Genomic DNA, 19313 nt, shown 5'->3' with positions numbered 1-19313 from the left:
CAAACACAACAACTGGGACGAAATTTCAACAACTTGAACAAGTCACTTCTTACCATATTCGATGCCTCCAAGAAGGAAAAACAATCCAACACAAATCCGCGTTGACCTCTTCTTAGCTTTCGGCTTCATATTTGCAAACAAGACTCAGGAAAATTCAGCGAATGTTTAGCATTTTATACTAGCTAGGCAAAAATCAACAAAAACAACACACACGAGCACATTTCAAGAGTCACGAGGGGGAGAGAGCCGGGAGAGAAGTGCTTTCATTGGTTAAAAGGACAATAGGCGCTTTATTTGGAATTCAAAATGGCGATCTTAAGGGTGGGGGATTCTGGGGGAAGGCACGTGGCCGTAAAATACTAGGAAAACATTGCAAAATGTGTACGATTTACGTTGTATTGGAAGATGAATTTACCGAAATGTGGTCTGTAGCTTAAGTTAAGGTAGCGTTTCAAATACTAAAAGGTCAATATGTTGGATAACTAGGAGGAATCGGACAATAACGAAGCACTGGAGAATGACCAACATGTCGTGCAAACAGAAAACGTGTGGAGCTCCAACCCAACTTTTACCTGCAAATGTATCGAATTTGACGTTTGAATTTCTTCCATCGAGCGGAAGTAAGGGTAAATCTCCAGCTATAGCGTCCAGAAGCGTAAATATTTATCCCGATTTGGATTTAATTGGTGGATTTGCCTTTCTGTCTTTTGCGTCACTTGAACATCTTGAAGATCACATCGAGCAAAACGAAGGTAATCTTACAGTGGTCAGCGTCAATGTTGGGAAAAAGAGAAAAGCCGAAGATTATAATAAGCCACAGGCAAATAATTCTGAATTACAATGTCCCCCAAGCAAGAAGAAATCGGCTGCTGGAAAGAAGAAAGCGTCGGTGAAGGTCAGTTCTGTTCACTCGACCAACGTCTCCTCAACATCGAAGGCCGAAGATACTCCGATTGGTGCAAAGCATAAGGCAGCAACTGTGGTTGAAAAGCAACCACCGGGAAAGACTGATACTTCACGAAGTAGTGAGAATACAACTTCTCAAGATTTCCCGAGCTCAGATTTAGAAATTTCGCTGCTGTGTTGTGAAACTGTTGATTTAGTGGATGAAGAGGAAATTTTGGAGGAAGGCGCATACACCGGGAAGGAAGAGAACTCCCTTGGTCACAGGGTTTATGATGACACAGAGGATGAATTAGCAGTTAGTTCCTCAACTCATCTGGATGATAACGTTGGCATAAATGGAAGCAGCACCATGGGTTGTAATTCAAGACCAAAAAGGAAAAAGAAGAAAAGACGAGCATCTGAACATTGTGATCAGACAAGCCAGACCAAATTTAGGATAAAGAAAAAGAAGAAACCAGTTGCCAAGGGCCATAATTTACAAGAATCATCCCATGCAGGCAAATTTGAAAGTGGCCCACCTTCAGATTCAGCAATTCAGGAAACTGAAAATTTGCCAGGCAAAGCTGGAAAAGTGAAAAATGATAGGAATGAAACACCATCACAGCCAAAAATTGAGAGGATAACTTGTGCACGCACATCCTGTTACCTTGCAACAAGCAAGAGCAATAATAATCTAAAAAGCAAGTTTTCAGGATTAGGTTTGTCACATGGCTCAAATTCCACTACAGAACAGATTCAACTTAAAACTATCGACAAGAGTTCTTCAGATGTTTGTACACCCAACAGTAGTGACCGTGAAGTTGACGTAGGTGATGAAACAAGAAGTGTTAGTGTGCTGTCTGATTTCAGCGATCATTCATCTGATATTGAACCTTTTGATACTCATGGCTGTTTTCTGTTGAACAACAAGATTGATAAAGTGGAAAAAGAGAATTATCAAGATGGAGATGAAGAGTTGGATGTGGATGTTGAAACTGTCGCCAGAGAAGCAAGTAAGAACTTTCTTGTGGTCAGTGGCATTGAGGCAGGGCATTTCAGTTATCATCCAGGTGCAACAAGTGAAGGAACAATAGATACTTCAATTCAAGCCCTCCCAAATGAAATTGATATCTTTTTACACTGTGCTAAGATTCAAGAAGGGCAGATAATAAAGATCATCAACCCAGATGAATGTCTTGAATTCCATCCTCATGTCTTACCAAGGAGTTTGCGAAAACCAGCTGATGTCAAGGCAACCAGAAGTGCCACCGAAAGGAGGCGTCGCCATCGTTTAGGGGATTTGTTTGGCGACATGAAGAAAGAAGTCTTTACAAATGCATATGAATCAGATTTGTATTTCAGCAAACAGGCTATTCTGAGCAAGGCAATATCAACCCTTGATGAACTTGAAACAGAACTCGCGGACTTGACCAACACTCGGGTTCAATTATTGAAACAGAACAAGCAATTAAGAAAGTCTAGAAACAAACTAATATTTGGGAAATCATCTGTAGATGTGGATGATGTTAAAGCTGAAGCTATTCTTAAACATCTTAACATAAGTGTGGATGAGGTCGAGCAAGAATGTGCAAATAAAGGACCTGGTCACGAAAATGAAGTTAACAAAGACAAGCAGGGTGAAGAAACTGAATCAAGTGTTAAGGTTGTTGAGCCATCAGCTAAGGGTCGTCCAAGGGCAAACAAGAGTCTGATGCCAACTTGTTTACTGAAACCGACTGTTAGAAGCAAAGCTGATGCAAACGGATCCGATGCTCGTGTCGCTGAGAGGCCGCAATGCCCACTTGAAACACCAAAAATGAGTGATTCTCCAAAAGATCCATCACCTCCAAAGAGAGCTTCAAACGTTTCTTGCGGTGTGCAGACACCATCTTTTGGCAGTGTCTCAAAATCCTCTGGATTAAAGAACTCTGACATATCCCCCCATGCTGAATCAGTGAGGCAGGAAAATGGTCAACCAAGTTTCGCTTGTGATTCTCCCAAAGTGATTCATACAGTCACATGCACATCAACTGCACAGGTTGGAATGGCCAGCAATGAAATTGTAAAGAGTGATACTTTGAAACCAGGGCTGGAAAAGTGTACACCAGTACAAACATTGTGGACAAATGACCCAACAAAACATGCTTCATCTCCTGATCAGCAACCAAACCAGGAAGGGGCCAAACCAAGTGTGTTGAAGATTCTACCAAAGCCTGCAATTCTTCACCTAAATCCCACACAACAGAAAGCAATCATGGAATCCTTGGGACAAATCAAGCAGCCATCAAGTGATAAGATTATCTGTAACTTGTCCAGATTAAGCACCCAAACCAACCCCAATGCACCACGGATTTGCATCATTAGGAGTAGTGGCCAGCTAGTGAAGAGTTTGGACAGCAAGAATGTTATGCATATTCAGATTACAAATGATGCCCTTAAGAGTCTAGACACTAGCAGTAGCAGTGCAGTTTCCGGGGCCACAGGGACGTCATTATCAAGCCAGACTATATCAGGTAGCCAATCAGGTGGGAGTGATCAGAACCCTCAAGCACCAATGTCATCCACTGCTTTACCCACTGTAAATGTTGATAAAAGACCTGTTTTTCCAACTTCGTCTGCTCAAGTCCTTTCTGTGTCAAGTCTTCCAAAACCTGTAGTAATGGCATCAACCACTCAGATCCCTTCTGTAATTGGTACTCAAAAACCCTTAGTCCTCACTTCATCAACTCAAATTCCTTTGGTTGGCACAGTTCAGAAGATTACTATCCCAACTTCAACACAACAAATAATTTCTGTGGCTGGTACTGAAAAACCGGTTGTGTTGAGTTCAGCTGTTCTAACAGGTGCTCAAAAGTTTGTGGTGCACACTTCCACACCACAAATTCTCTCTGTGGTTAATGGACAAAGACTTAAAATGCCCATTTCATCTGGTCAACTATCAGAAAAATACCCTAAACAAAGTAATCCCCCACCAGAGACCACTTTGACGAACTTGACCATTACACCTCAAATGCCTCATGGCGAACAAAGAAAATTGTCTATGACGAAAAGCCTCCTCCAAGGGACACCAGGTAAAAGTCAAACAAGTGTAGATGTGACTCTACGAGCGCTTGCAGCATTGAACCAATTACAGGCCAACAATCCAGCACCTCCCTCTCTCACAGAAACAGTCACTAATCCATTGGTTCCCAATGAAAGCTCTGGAAGTGGATCCCTTGTGGGGTTAAGAAATGTTGTTATGAAAGTTGGATCTAAAGAACACATTTCAACACCATGTGTCAAATTTCCAATGATTGCCTTGACATCAGTCAAAACAAACACAACAAGGCAAATGACAGTAGCCTCATCAAGTGCAATGACATGTAAACAGTGTGCAGTGACCAATGTATGCCCTGTAGCCTTTGGATCACCTAAGGTACTTCTTCCACTGTCATCCTCCGTATCAGCACCATCGTCAACATCACTTGATACATCTGTACCTTCCACCATTGTACCAACCATTTCTGTGCCCTCTTCAACATCCCTTAATAAAAGTTTCACTGTGTCAGCATCCATCTCTCCTAATGTTATCAACATCAATTCTAATCTTGATGCAGTTTCCCAGCCATTCATCGGCCCATGTCTGGATCCTTTAAGTTTCTTACCTGGAGAGCTAGCAACATCAACTGCAACAATAACCTCCAAGCAAAGTTCCTTGTCAAGCGTTGGTGGAGAAAAACAGGTCAATAAAGAAGCTCCTGATTCCAACAGCAGCACGAGCCCCTCTTTTGGTCAGTGTGATGTTTTCAATCCTGAATCTTCAATTTCTTCTACAGTACTGACCCAAGAAATGTTGAAAATACCTGGCATTAACCAGAGTCCTAAAGAGTCAACTCTGCTTCTTAAACCATCAGATCTTCCTTTGACAGATGTGTTTCCAGATCTGGCTGAAATAGACTCATTGGTTTCCCACATAACCTCAGTCAGTGCCACAGATCCTTTAAGCTGTGGCAACAAAGGAACTGCAGACAAATCTGACAGGCCCAATCCGAGAGAACAAACGTACTCTTTGCGCAGCTCTGCTGTTTCCATCAAGCAGTCCAGCCCACTGAAAGCAACAACAAGGGACTCCAAGAAAGGTGAAGCATGACAAAATATTGAAAAGGTTGAGCAAACTGTACTTCTATTGAATGAAACAAATGTATATATTTGAAGTGGTGGTTATATCTATAGCCAAAATGTAGAAGTGATCCTCGCACTAGACAATTTAGGCATTATTGTCTCTTTATAAAGTCACTGCTTACGAGTCAGAAAGGCCCTTCAGGCCGGTGCTTATCTCCGGTTTCCGTAGCATGAAGCAACTAGGAGTATTTCTACTCCCCCCTGGATGGGATGCTAGTCCATCGCAGGGTTACCCCCAGCATTAAATTCGCCGGTACCCATTTATACACCTGGCTGGAGAGAGGCACTGTGAGAGTAAAGTGTCTTGCCCAAGAACACAACACTGTCCCCGGCCAGGACCCGAACCCAGACCACTCGATCTGGAGTCAAGCACTCTAACCATGAGCCCACCGTGCGTTATTCGACCTGTATCAACTCATTTGATAAAATCAATTTCTGTTTCAACTGGAATCAAACCTTTGACATTGTTGTCTTGTGAAGTGTGGGGATCACTTCTACATTTCCTTTATAACCTGCACTTCAAATATATACATTTCTTTCAATCATTGAGTCCTTTCACATAAACAAATGAGCCCAACAACTGAGTGGCTTCGTAGCTCAGTTGGTGTAGTAGCATTGCCACAGCATTGCAGAGGTCATGGGTCCTGTTGGAGCTGCCTGAATTTCACTTCTACATTTTGTGTACCTTTATTGCAAACAAGAGTATTCACAGAGCAAGCAGTTTGAAAAGGCTGTATGGTCTTAAAGTTGACTGTGACATGGGAGGCAAAATGATGGCAACTAATATTGTTTGTTTGATCGTAACTAATATGATGGTTGTGAAAAGTAGGCAAGCCGAAAATCCAAGTACTCCATTCCTAATCCTGTATCTTGTTTTCTTTTCTTTTTTTTTAAATTTTTCAAAAGCTTTCATGATGAATGGATATTAAAATAAACAGAGAAAATAATTTATCCCTAATGGTAACAAAGTTAAAAAAATAACCCACATTAATTTTATTACAACCTACAAGAAAAAAAGAAAAATCGTAGTTGTTTGAAATTTATCCCTCTAAATAATGTAAAGAACTTTATATGGTTTGTCTTTTTTTTTTCTTGCTTGGAACAAAAAAAAAACGTCTCTGGAGTACTTTTTATTTCTTTAAATCAATGTATAGCATTGCACAACAAATGAGTATTGTTTTCTCATAACATTTTGCATGTCATTTTTCAGGAAAGTCTCCATCCAAAACATAACATGCCAGCTGGCCTGGAAGGCTCAAACAAGTTGCAGAACTTTTGATGCTATTAACAGTACAATAACATGAAATACTGATTAGTGTTGATCTTTGTAATGGTCAAACTAAGGCAGAAGAAATGACAAGTGTTTTTGCTAAGTAAACCTTTCTCAAAGTTGAAACCCTTGCAATTTTTATTTAACTTTTTCATTTAAGTTGTCTTCCACTTAATTTCCATCAGTGAACTGTGTGAAGAGACCAAGTTGACATGTGGTTGTTATGGTCACATAGTCTGTTCAAATGCATAATGAAAGAGCCACTATTATTGAAATTTACTTTTCCTTTTTTCCCATCAATTGAGTTTGCTTGCTTAACTCCCATTATTGGCAAAATTTTGAACTTCAATTTTGTTCGGGAGGTTTGGACTTTGAATACAGGCTTTGGATTTTACAGTCCATCATAGCTCTCATTCAAAACTGATCTGTAGGCTCCAGAGAGCTGAATCACATGAAAGACCCATTCTATTAATAATCCTACACGTGAGAATGCAACATAATGCAAGACTCGAGATTGATAGTTTTTGAGCTGAATTTAATATTCCAGTGGTGCATGCTAAATTCAGTGGTGTACACGCAGAGTGCATCCTTTAGATATTGAGCATGTTTTGTAGATATACCAGTAACCAGAAAATTACAAAAGATAACAGCAAAGAGTGCTGAAGGACACCCAAATAACAGGAAGATAGTTCCTTTAAAAATATTGGTCTACCTGGATTACATACCAGGAAAATAAAGTAAAAGGCATGTAAAATACAGCAACAAAATGAGGAAAATACAACAGAATGTGTAGCAAGTGTACATGTGCATAATGGTGTGTGCTTAGTACTGGTAAATTGTTTTAGAGAGTTGATTCAATTGAGATTGGTTAGCTTCAAATAAACACTCTACAAACAATTTTACCTTTTTCCAAATTATGTATTTATTGTGACCAAAAGCTGTGTCTACTAAAAATAACCCTGTAAACTTGATTGTGTAACACCACTTGATGACTAATCAGTAGTTGTTGGTAACATTCTTTAATTTTTGCAATTCACCATGTATTTCTTGTAATTAACCTATTTCAAGTTCCTGATTCAAAATAAATTTGTTAGGAATTTGCCTTAACCTGATTTCTTATTGCCATTTTCAGGCTTTTCAATAAAATTTGAAGTAGGTGGCTGGCTTGAGTAGAGTATCCGACAGTATCAACAAGGGACCTCCTAATGGCTCTTTTCTCCATGGGTGTCTGTTGGCCTGCCATTAATAATAATCCTTCCAAATGCCGCATTTCAAAAGTAAAATCGACCATGTTTAGACGACTTCATGTTGTCATTGTCCAAATGACTTTAAATCTTAGGTTTGAAAGAATCTGCCTTTAATTTTTTTCAATTTAGGGGAAAAAAAGGAGCAGCCCATTTTTTTTCGTTGGCTGTCAGTACTACCACTGCATTTTGCAGTTCATACAAACAACATTTTCCCCTTTATCCAGTGGCATTGGATATTGGATTTTCCCCAACTTGTTCTTTGTTTTCAACCCATATCACATGAGAGACAAGCATTACAAATGAGTCAGAAAAACTGAAAAATTAATCTTTATTGAAGAGCTTGTGATTTAATAATAGTAACCATAATAATAAGAAGAATAATTAAATAGTAATAATATATTAACATTCTCCATTCTGAAGAAGTTTTTTCCAGACTTCTCTTGTAGATGCTGTTGGCTTAGTGCATGAATGTGTTATCTCAGCAATAAGAGAAACAGAATCCTGCAAGAAAGATGAAAGTTTCACTCATCAAATATCTATTAGCGGTAAGTACTGTTCTTTGCTCAGCAGAGGAATACAAATAAAGCACCCTATGGTAGATATAAAGAAAAGCAAAGTAAAGAACCTGGAAAGACAAAGCGTAACAGCTTCATTAGCTTTACAAATTTACAGTCATTTTAAGACGATATTATAATAAATTATTATGGTAATGGCCATCCAAAATATCTTTGAAGCTACTCTAGTTGGGTGACCCTGAGTTCTTATTCTGGTTGGGTCCATCAAAAAGTGGATACGTGGAAATCCACTACCCTGACCGGCCAGACTTAGTATTTTACTCTGTCTAATGCGTTAATTAATCACTCACTGAAAAACTATGTCCCCATTAAGCTGCATCCTATTATATATTCTCATTCTTGCATATTGTATTTTCTAGAATTTTGACTGGCTCACTGAATCCATGTCATCAGTGCAAATATGGTATGACCTTATAGGAGAACTGAATGCACTGGGACTCAATTTGCAAAACTGACAAAGGTCATAGTCATAGTTTTATGAATTCAATAAAACATCCTTATTCTATTCATTCCAAGCATGTTGGGTATGAATGAGATTGGTCATAGCCAACCTCGTTGGCAATTTACCATCTCGTATTCAATGCATCTTTTTAATAATAGAATAACATTGTTATTTAAATTAAATTAACTTTAACATTACCTTTTGATACAAGTGTGTCTGAAGCCTGTCCTCAAATTCTTGTCTTTTGACAATCTCTAGTTTTCTTTTTAAGAATTCCCTTTTTGCATTGTTAGACATCACTGTTCTAGAAAAGAATTAAAAACCAAACTCAATGCTATTGATTCATATGTCGTTATTCTAGTCTGTATCACCAACATCACAGTTAAGAGTACTCAGCATGATCAAGATACCCTGAGCACAGGTGATACCCCCTGCTACTTTCATGGTTGTAAAAATGTTGCAGTTAATCTTGCCTGTAAATATCGACAAAACACTGTGGGACTTATGTCTACTTTTTGTTTTACATTTTAACAGCATGACTGACAACCAATCAATCAACCAGAACCACACAGGCATAAAGCTCACAGACAACTCAGTCGATTAGTGTGTGGCCTTCTCTGCTGGAGGTCGTCAGTTCAATCCCAGTCTTATTCCATCAACATCAGTCTGTTTCAACTTTCCTCTGATCCCTGCACCAGCACCTTTAAAATGCGGACATTGACACCTGGACCATCCCCCTTGACGAGTAAAATCTATAAAGTGCATCTCTAGGAGTCAATGGGTTAAAATACATAAAACAGAGTACTGATCAGCTGGAGGAAGGGGGTAAACGGTGCACATCAATGGCCACAAGTTAATCTGTTCACTGGCATGTGTTACCCTCAAAAAACAAGCAAGACAAGAGAATAATGTTATCATTCTTTGTGCTTATTACCTGCAGTCACTGCAGAGAGATGGGATGTGGAAATCACTTTGTTTGATCTGGTAAGTGTCAGATAAAAAGGAATCAAGACAAAAAAAAATGTCATTTTGCAACAAAGATGATAATGTTGATACACCGCTTACGCAAAATATTACAGGAAGTTTAGAATAATAAGCTTTGGCATTTGACAACATCCTATCTCTTGCTCAGACTTCTGCTATGACTTTCTTCCAGTTGTCATGATTGAGCATTGTCCTTTTCAGTCAGTTGACATCGACATGCCATTGTCAAAATAAGACGTCTTTAATTAATCTCCCTGTATTGGCACTACGAAAACCATCAACCTGTGAAATGGGCCCAAATTACTGAGTCACTGCCCTGCCCACTTTCACTTGTAAATAATTCAAATTCTTGAGAGGTGTTGTGTTCAATGCTGCTTTTCAGGCCAGGGAACCTTTCTTGCACTCAAAGGAACAGTGAGTGCATGGTTGCACTTTTATCCATTTCCCCCAGGACTCATGATTTTGTTCCGGTACACCTTGACGGCCAAAGCAGGCCACTGTTCGCACCGTAGAAAAGGAATTTCATCAAAATGTTTAACTAAAGTGGGTGGGGCAGTCACTCAATAATTCGGGCCCATTCCGTAGATTGGTGGTGTTCATAATACCACCAAATGCCAGCTACCATCTGTGAAGCAGCAATGACAACAAAGACAGAAGTTATTGGTACATCTCAGTTAGACATTAATTTTATAAACTATGTTCTATTCATTGGGAAAGTGCTACAACAAAAGTAACATAAAAGATCCTTATATCTACACATGGTAGCATTTAAGCCAGCAACTTGCTGAACTGTGTTTGGGAAAAAATATTCAAATTAATTGTAGAACAATAACCATTGTTATACCTCTCAACTCAAATACGTTTTCTGATTGGAGGAGAACGTGTCACGTGTCATTGGTCAAAATTCATGACGCCCTAGGGTGAACAAAACTTCATGATGCCCTAGGGCAACAACAACTTGAACTTTCGAGTCACACGTAATCAGGTCGTGCACCTTTGAAACGGCGGCAAATCTGTACACCAGCCGACGTCAAGCAAATAATTTTTATCTGTGTATTGTTCTATTTTGAGTTGGGAGGTATAACAAAACACTTAATGACTGGCCCCTCGGGAAACAGTGAGTTTTGTTTCCCCTCGACCTCAATGTTTCCCTCGGCTTCGCCTCGGGGAACATTGAGGGTCTCGGGGAAACAAAACTCGCTGTTTCCCTTGGGGCCAGTCATTAAGTGCTTATTGACAACCAAAACCATTATTTTGGGTTAGGGTTAACCCAAAGCCAAAGGGTTAATCTCCAAAGGAAAATTAGGAAACAACACCAACCTTTTCCATTTTATTCATAAAGTTTTCTATCTTTAAGCTTTCGATTTTTGCCTTCCTTCCAACAACTGATTGACGAACATGTTGTTTCTTGGATGTCAAGAATACCTCACCTATCAAACATAATACCCACTGAGTTGAAGATCAATCTGGTTATTGTAGCTACAACAGGTTGCAAAATTGGTAAGAAACTCCTGTTAAAAACACCTTTTCTAGCTGTTAATAACTGCCAGATCTAGAATTCCAACGTTTCCCACTTCCCCTCCCTCTCCCCTTTCAATGATGACTGTTCAAGTTTTCAGGGTTATTTTGTATTGCTAGCAATATTGATAAGGATGGAGGGGGGCTGCAGTGTGTGAGATAATGGGTAAATTAATAATGCCCCAAGAAGGTGAAGTTTCTCCATTAATTTTTTCAACCTTTTGTAGCTGCTATCAACTTTCTTGGGAAAAAGTGTCTGGGAATTTTAAGGGATAGAAATTTCGTTTTCTTGTCTAATTTCACTATTGCAACCAAATACAGCACATCTTAGAAGCAGTTTCAGCAACTTCTCAATCTAAAAAAAAAAAAAGGAAAATTCAGACCCTGCAAAAAAGTCGTTCTTGTTTTAAAATCTAAGTTCTGCTATCCTCAGTTTCCTTACTAGTGCAGTTTTGTATCTTACAGGAAGTGAAAATTCCAACTTGAAAAGGCAAAGGGACATGGAAGGAACATCGATACAAAATTTTCCTAATTGCTTTTATCTCAGAACACCATGAATGATGTTTCAATTGAAAAAATAAAGAAAAATCTGTCACGTTCACTTAAGAAACCCAAGAAGAAAGGAGACAAGAATGTTGACAAGGAAAATGATAAACTAAACTCCAATAAGTTCAAGTCATTGAGCAGGCAAGATTATTAACAAAAATTTAACAATTATTATTTTGATAGACCAAGAGGTTAAACTTCTGTCAAATACTGAGCAGACATACTTTTTAAATTTGGAAAAACAGAATGTTTATCATTGTGGAGTATATAGAACTTATAATGCTAATATCCTTCTTATGTTTAGACTGCGAGCAGTCTCTCTTTTGCTCTAAAATCGTTGAAACGAATACGTATGTTGATCTTTCAAAATGGCTGAAACTGCAGGTCGCAAATACCGCGGCGTAGGTTTAGATTCACTCTACACCAACGCCCACAATATTTGTTTCAACAATTTTAGAGCAAAAGAGAGACTGCTCGCAGTCTATCTTATGTTAAGGTACACAGTCTGTACTTACAGAGATTTCTTTTGCCCTTAGGTCTTTCCGTCGATATTAATAACTGTATTTTTTTAAAACAGAAGTCGCTCATTTCTTTGTTGCCTGAAATATAAATGTGTAGAAAAATTTCATTATTTTATTAAACCCTTTCACTGTCGTAAATGCAAATTGACGCTAATTACCGGTATATATTTTACTCTGTCTAATGCTAGACGATTTTTCTCATCAATGAGGAAGCCCTTGGTGGTAAAAGGGTTAAACTAGCCAGTTAAACTTTATAAGATTGACCCACCATAAAGTATTTTATCCTCATCACTTTTTCCATTATTGTGTGGGTTACATCCAGGTATAAGAAGGGCTAACTTCTTCATGATAAAAGAGTCTTTCCTTTTGTTCTCCTCTGTATGAAGAATACTTTCATCCTGTTTAACATCATCAGAATACATTTTAACACAGGATCAAATAACCTCATGGAATTTAAAACAAAATGGTTCATCAGTACTCCACAAGAGTTAAAGCCCACATAAATGCGGAATTCAGGTCAAATACCACAATTTCATAACTTTTACCAAAGTAAAATAGATACATGTAGTTCAGGGTAATTCAGTACAATTAAGTAGGAAAAGGGAAAAAGCAATCCAGAAAATACTATAGATTTTACAAAATAAAATTCATTTTATTATTCATTTAATCATGATGATAATATTACTGTACAAAAATTATTATTATTATAGATTGTACTGAACATATGTTTAAACATGAGAACATGTGTTTTTCACTTTAGGTGATATAGCAGATCAGCAGGACTCCTCCCCACAGCACATTCCACCTTGAACATGTATAATAGCTATTGAGAGTTTGTGGGTGCATGACCCTGTAGAGCCCGCACACCAGCGGGACACATTGTCCATTCAGGACCTTCAATGATAAACAACCTAGCTTCTTGGGAGTTTTTGTCGTTCAATGAGTGAGCATGCAACTAGTGAACTAATATGGGTTCCTGTCCAGGAATTTTCTTTTCACCTGTTTCCAAGCAACTAGATGCCGTATAGCCAGAAATTTTCTTTTCACCTGTTGCCAAGCAACTAGATGCCGTATAGTTTATCACCCTTCCCAGGAAGGGGAGGGGGGGCACATTTCGGGTGTGTAACAAATGCAGACTGCAGACTTCAAGCTCTGTGAATAGCCGACTTTTAAAAATACCATAATACTCTTTCACGTTTGCCCACAAAAATTTTACATAATCACTGTTTTTATTTTCTCTTGGGACCACTGTACAGTCCTAAAAGAAACTGGAAACGATGCTTATGCGTCGTGATCCAAGTGATCTTAGATCAGCGATCCATTTCGGAGCATCCCAAAGAAACGCACACTAAGTTGTTGGGAAAAAGAGGGTTGCGTGACGGCATGACACATCCCGGAGCCAGTCTGGATAAGTCTGGATGCAGTCAACTTGCAATCTGCATTTGTCGCACACTGGCGCATAATTACACCGTCAAACATCTGTAGTTGCATTTATAACATATGGCAGATTAAAAGAAGTACGACAAGTATAAGCTTGAGTCTGAAGTGGTTTAGCTGACACGCTTTGAAAGGTCAATTTTTGATAATTTATGGTAACTAGTCTGCCTACCTTTAATGAAATCGTATCTTGAAATTGTGCATCCGTACTCCTTTCACTAGCTGAAGTAGACTCAAACCAATCTGAATAATGTTCTTGTCCTTCATTAATAGTTAGGTGTTCTGATTCTGCTATGTTTTCCCTTGCAATTAAACTCATTTTGTTGTCCTCTTGAACAGACCCTTCGCTTGTCTGTTGTGATTTTGATCCATGTCCTTTTGAAGACGAGAATGAAGACTCTGCGAGAAAAACACTTTCCCGTCTACTCAATACGACAGGAGAGCTTTTCCTATTTCCTAAAAATAAATCCTCAACCATGTCGCTTTCACCTTCGTAAGAAAAGCTATCTTCCTGAGAATCAGACAAAGACGACATCTCACTTCAACCGTTGTTTGCCATCGATTCCTGTGATTGCCTGGGAGGGGTAGTAGAGGAGTGTTTGCACCCACGTGAGTTATTCACGTGGCAGTTGCAATTGTTTGTGGAGGACGGATGGCGGAGTTGCCTGCTAGTTTCTTTCCAATATTTGTGAGCACGTCTAAGTGAACTGCTTTTGATATTCATTTAATTTTCTTTGAAAAAAGGGAAAGGACTTTTTTCTTAAGAATATGGCATGATTGCCCGTAGAAACTGTGCCACAAAAATCGCTGATTGGGCTATTCCTGCGGGCCAATACAAATTGGGGTTACTCTAAATTTAACTTTCCTTATTTTAGTACACTTCTTAATAAAGCTGAAACAGGAAAAAAGAACTACCCACAATAGTAGTCAAATCGAGGCAAGTAGTTATCCACGGGCCGAACCAATTTGGATTTTAGATTCACATTTTTTAGCCCAAATTACACTTTGCAAGTATCACATTGAGAATAACCTATTAAAGTTTTTGTCAAAACGTGACAAATTTAAATTAGAATTTTTATTATTTATATTGTTTAATATTTGAGACGTCTTGCCTCGCATTCCGAATTCTGTACAGCATACTGTTGGAAATAAACATCAGGGGTCAGAATATGCACAGTAGGAAGTAACAAGGATTGATAAAGCTTTGCTGTTACGAGCATGTCTTTTAGGGATTTTCCCATTTGACAAGATATGAGTGGTGGCTCTTTGAACTCAAATTTGTCGTAGAGAAGGCTGGTTTTGTATCAAGTGCCAATGTTTTAATAAAACATGTTTCAGGTTTGGCGCTGCTGGGTGATACTGTGTCACAAAGGGCAAGATATCTTTAGGAATTTCATTCCTTTGCTTCAGCGCTGATTCCCTTTCTGCGATTTTGATGTCTGACAGGAGTGTCTCAATCAGACGTTTTGGATAACGGAGACGTGATTTGAATTTTTTACAGTGACAGGTGCATAACGGATGCGAAGGAAATTATGCGTGCCGTCGGAATTGTCTTTCTTTTATATATTGATGTCCAACCTATCTGATGTTGACATTTGAAAGACTCGTTAATTTTGATGAGACTCAGTGGGCAGCACCAAGTAGTATTTTTTTGAATAGGGGAGGGAGAGGTCTATTTGCACGTGAATATTACGCCTCACGCGCAAAGCGCACATGAGCTGCTGAAACCATCGTCGCTAGTTCTGTGGGCTGTAATGTCATATCGGTTTTGTCAAATTATAGCGAAACGTCTAAAGCAATTTGGCAAAGAAGAAGTTTGATGACTGTCTTTTTCCAAATTTCTTCCACTATGCTGATCTGAACTAACGTCTGACTGACAACTGTCGGTGATAATTTTGTTCAACACAAAACTCAGATGGGATTTCCAGAGAATATGTTCAAGTTGAAACCTATTCACGGTTATGGACACCTGGTTCAAGTAAAAACCAAATGCAATAAACTCCGGAACAACGAAAAATCTGCGATTCACTGTTCTCGGCTTCAAAACACTCGCCCCTGTCACACATGCACATTTCACGAGTTGTGTTCAGTAAACGTGACCGAGTCACCTTTTTACTCGGTTCCCAGTGACTTGTGTTGGGAGAAATACGCTACGCACGTGAGGTGTATTCAATTGTTCTATGGTTTCCACCAATCAGACAAGCGGAATCAACAACATTCGTAGCTACAGATGAGGTTCTGGGAGATGAATCCATTGTACACACGTGAAATAAGTTCGTGAAACTAGCGGGAAGTGAATGTGTTTTTCCATTTCTAACAGTCGCTAAAGCAGTAAGGTTTGCCAACGAGAGACGAGATCATCAATCGATTACACTGTTCCATCGAGGAACCGTTTAGTTTAGCCCTTGTTCTAGTCGAATGCAGCATTTAGTGATCTTGATTCCAAACGCCAGGTAAGCTCAACAAAATACAGAGATAAACAAACTTTTTTTCGTTAGCGAATCAAGCATTCGTCGGATCATAATCTCAAGCAATGTGTCTTTGGTTATCTTGTTAGGGTACTTTTAAGTGAAGGCTTCCTACGTCGTTGTAAACTGCAAAAATGAGTGCCAGCTTCTTGAAAAATTACATGGACCTGGACGAGTTTTTGGCTGTGAAGGACTTGTGTGCAGGTCTCTCAAGAACGGAGAGTGATTACTCCGAGGACGATATGGATCAAGACTTTGTAAATTATATCGAAAAGGAGGATGCTCCATCAGAATTTGGTTTGTCTCCTCATTTCGACGCGAACGATTCTTCGTTAGCCTCGCCGAGCACGGGCAGTACTTCGGACGAGGGGAGAGGTGATAGCGTTTGCAGCTCGTCTGAAAATACTACGTCTTCGTGTTCATGCGAATCTCCTGCTGTATCGGAGAAAAATGCTACAGCCCCAAGAAAGAGAAAAAGGAAATCACCAAATTCATGTAGCGAAAAAGAAAAAGGATCGACGCGAAAACGAAGGAGAAAGACTACGAATGGTATTGTAAAAGAGACAACAGAGGGAGGTGACAATCCAGAAAAACAAAAAACAGCTAATCCAGTGCCACGAATTTCCCGAAAGTCCGTGGATGATTCTATCAAAGACGAAAAATATTGGGAAAGAAGAAAGAAAAATAATCAAGCGGCAAAAAGATCCCGTGATCTTAAGAGACAGAAAGAAATCAACGTGAAAGAAAGAGCAGCGTCCTTAGAAGCAGAAAACAAGCAACTGAGAGACGAGGTTAAAAAGCTGAAAGACTATCTTAACAAGCTTGGAGACAAGATCGATTAAACCTCCAGGATAATTGGAAGTAGAAGTACAATCATCGTGGATTGAAGTTGTTTGAATAAAGTTTTCAGCATCAAGATTGTTAATTAATAACTGTTCCTTCCAGTACGCCTCTGATATCAATTCTGTTGTTCAAAATAACGGACATCAGCTTATCAAAGGTCTTAAATTTTATTGACCTATTTCTACGTGACATCCATTCAGGTTCTTTCACGTGAATTTTTCATCTGCAGGATATTTTCTTTGGCCTCTTTGCATTTCAGTGGTCAGTAATTTCATCAACATTCAGTCAAAACACACATAATTGTCTTGTAAATAATAATTATTATACAGTTGAATCGGCGTTGGATCAGTGAGACTCTAAAATATAATTGGAGGGTCACAGGTCAGATCCTCAAAAGAGCTTTTAAATTTTGTTTAAGAATGCCGGGATCACTAATAGATAAACAGTATTCATAATGTCAAACATACTCTTTTTTCATCCAAATAAAAACATTTTCATCTTGGTGGACATTGTTATGAAGTTTTGTGTGATTCTATTGTGCACACCATCAGGAGTATCTTTAAATGAAGCAATGATGTGAAAAAAAACAATAAGGAGAATGAAAAAGAAGTATTAACTAAAATTAAAGCAATTCTGAAAATTTGAGCTACCCGGTAATAGGCAGTGTCTGGAGCACATAACGTGTTCTAGCTGTTGGCTAGACTTGCATGTTCTCAGCTTGCATTGCTGGAACGAAACAACCGCCCTTTATCATGTACATGTATGAAACACAATTGTAACATTATTCTTCATGTTTGCCATGCAGACTGAGCTCATTGAATAAATGCTGTAAAATTAATAGTAATAATAATGAACACTTAAATTGTACATAACAACACAGTAACTCCAGCAATAAAATACCAACACCATTTTTTTGCAAAAGCTGCATGGGTATTTGTAACTACAGATGTGTAATTTTCTATTTCAATTTTTTTAATGTAATTTGCAATTTGGAATATTTTGTTTGCAAGTGCATGGTGTATAGAAAATGTTTTCCTATTTTGACCAATTGAATGAGGGTTGAAAAAACCGACCAATCATTGAACACACCCGTAAAGATTTCTTTTTGTGAAAGTGTACCTACAGTATTTTAGCTGAATACAGTAGAGAGAGTTATATCATTGTTAAATTTCCAAAACCCTTGGCCAGGTTTTAGCAGAGTGAACTGAAAAACTATTAATTACTACCAGTACTTGTTTTCAATGACTGAAGATGCAATATCTTTGGATATGAAAAAAATAATGTAAGTGGCAAAGAAATTTTTAGGGATGAGTTTCGTCGGTGTAAAACCTGGCACATTGCGTTTCGTAAAATTCCAACAAGGTTATGAGTAGTTATTATGGAATACGTCTCATGAATAGCATTCCCTTGCTGTTTTTCTTCTTTTAATTATTTTTAATATATTTAATACACATGCCAACATTTACACAAACAAGTCCTATGGTCATATAAACAGGCAACAACAACAACAATAAAATAGCCAGTCGAGATTACAAAGAGCAATCAACAAATATTACTCTGTCAAACTTTTCATTAGCTTTTCCCATTTCCTTAAATGTAAAGTTCCTTCCCCCTCTCCCTCGCGATATGTAGCTCATTGCTATGAAACGCCTTGCCTGGGCAATAAAACCGCCAAACAAAGGAAGACTTCCATTACATTTCCTTGAATATACCTACTAGATATTTCCCTATCAATAAAATGTGATTGATCAAGAGAAAATCCTCTTCCATTTCCAAAATTAAATCCATTATATTTAACGACGTAACACAAATGTTGTCTTCAAGCCAGGACAAGGCATGTTTCCAGAAGTCAAATGGAACTTTGCAAAGGAAGAAAAAATGTTCAATGGATTTTGGTTCATCTTGAAAAATAGTACAATTCGGAGAGAGTGTGTTAAACCAAAATGATACAGGTTATTATAAGTGAAGACTATGTTATTGAGGATTTTATCCCTTTGAAGTCCAAACCGGCCAGACTTCATATTTTACTCTGTCTGACGCCAGACGATTTTACTCGTCAATGGGGAACCCCTGGGAGTCAATGGGTTAAATTGGAACTCTCTAACTTTTGTATCAAGTGCAGCACAAAATGGAAGGGAGTAAACATTTTCCCCGTTTATAACTACTTCTGGGTACTTAACTGAAAATGTTTGTTGGGGGACTCATATATTATTATGAACTTGAGGCTTATTACGGTGTTAACGGTAATAAATTAAATCCGCCAGAGTAAACAAAACAAGCCCAAATGCTCAAGGAAGATCATCAAAATCTTTTCTTGAGTATCTCAGAAAATACTGACAATGGTTTGCCCTAAAAGAGGATTTCCAGCAAGAGCCAACAACAGCCAACTTTTGTGTCAATTTTACTATCCAACCGG

General features: G+C 38.5%; 4 protein-coding genes and 1 long non-coding RNA gene across 6 annotated transcripts in view; 3 read left to right on the top strand and 2 right to left on the bottom strand.

Annotated features, from left to right (window-relative positions):
- Positions 1 to 220, bottom strand: part of LOC138000123 (major facilitator superfamily domain-containing protein 8-like) — a 17113-nt gene extending 16893 nt beyond the window's left edge. For both annotated transcript variants that reach the window (XM_068846295.1, XM_068846296.1), the window contains exon 1: positions 54 to 220. In XM_068846295.1, the coding sequence (XP_068702396.1) occupies positions 54 to 129 (76 nt within the window). In that variant the 5' untranslated portion in view covers positions 130 to 220. The remainder of the gene's footprint in view (positions 1 to 53) is intronic.
- A 109-nt stretch (positions 221 to 329) lies between these two features.
- Positions 330 to 7756, top strand: LOC138000119 (uncharacterized). The gene is made up of 2 exons (XM_068846293.1): positions 330 to 5003; positions 6257 to 7756. Exons 1-2 carry the CDS (start codon positions 518 to 520, stop codon positions 6277 to 6279), a joined length of 4509 nt encoding a protein of 1502 aa, XP_068702394.1. The 5' UTR covers positions 330 to 517; the 3' UTR covers positions 6280 to 7756.
- Positions 7757 to 7873: 117 nt separating this feature from the next.
- Positions 7874 to 14165, bottom strand: LOC138000120 (uncharacterized protein C8orf48 homolog). Its single transcript, XM_068846294.1, has 7 exons — positions 13759 to 14165; positions 12418 to 12547; positions 12144 to 12227; positions 10885 to 10994; positions 9515 to 9561; positions 8779 to 8884; positions 7874 to 8064 (listed from the first exon to the last, which is right to left on the bottom strand). The coding sequence occupies exons 1-7, from the start codon at positions 14119 to 14121 to the stop codon at positions 7963 to 7965; spliced, it is 942 nt and encodes a 313-aa protein (XP_068702395.1). The 5' UTR covers positions 14122 to 14165; the 3' UTR covers positions 7874 to 7962.
- On the top strand, positions 7971 to 12135 carry LOC138000122 (uncharacterized). Its single transcript, XR_011123065.1, has 4 exons — positions 7971 to 8108; positions 8498 to 8598; positions 9115 to 9564; positions 11548 to 12135. It is a non-coding gene; the product is annotated as an uncharacterized lncRNA (long non-coding RNA).
- A 1647-nt stretch (positions 14166 to 15812) lies between the features above and the next one.
- On the top strand, positions 15813 to 17818 carry LOC138000118 (transcription factor VBP-like). The gene is made up of 2 exons (XM_068846292.1): positions 15813 to 16039; positions 16144 to 17818. Exon 2 carries the CDS (start codon positions 16189 to 16191, stop codon positions 16894 to 16896), a length of 708 nt encoding a protein of 235 aa, XP_068702393.1. The 5' UTR covers positions 15813 to 16039; positions 16144 to 16188; the 3' UTR covers positions 16897 to 17818.
- Positions 17819 to 19313: the final 1495 nt, after the last annotated feature.

This window comes from Montipora foliosa, chromosome 4, assembly GCF_036669935.1.
Source record: "Montipora foliosa isolate CH-2021 chromosome 4, ASM3666993v2, whole genome shotgun sequence".
Classification (NCBI taxonomy): Eukaryota; Metazoa; Cnidaria; class Anthozoa; order Scleractinia; family Acroporidae; genus Montipora; species Montipora foliosa.
This window is presented reverse-complemented; position numbering and strand designations above follow the sequence as displayed.

Coding starts and splice junctions, on each gene's coding strand:
- LOC138000119 (XM_068846293.1), top strand. CDS start 518: ATGACCAACATGTCGTGCAAACAGAAAACGTGTGGAGCTCCAACCCAA. Junction 5,004..6,256: donor AACAAGGGACTCCAAGAAAG/GTGAAGCATGAC, acceptor GTCATTTTTCAG/GAAAGTCTCCATCCAAAACA.
- LOC138000120 (XM_068846294.1), bottom strand. CDS start 14,121: ATGTCGTCTTTGTCTGATTCTCAGGAAGATAGCTTTTCTTACGAAGGT. Junction 12,548..13,758: donor AAGATACGATTTCATTAAAG/GTAGGCAGACTA, acceptor GATGTTAAACAG/GATGAAAGTATTCTTCATAC. Junction 8,885..9,514: donor TCTCTCTGCAGTGACTGCAG/GTAATAAGCACA, acceptor ATTCTTTTCTAG/AACAGTGATGTCTAACAATG.
- LOC138000118 (XM_068846292.1), top strand. CDS start 16,189: ATGAGTGCCAGCTTCTTGAAAAATTACATGGACCTGGACGAGTTTTTG.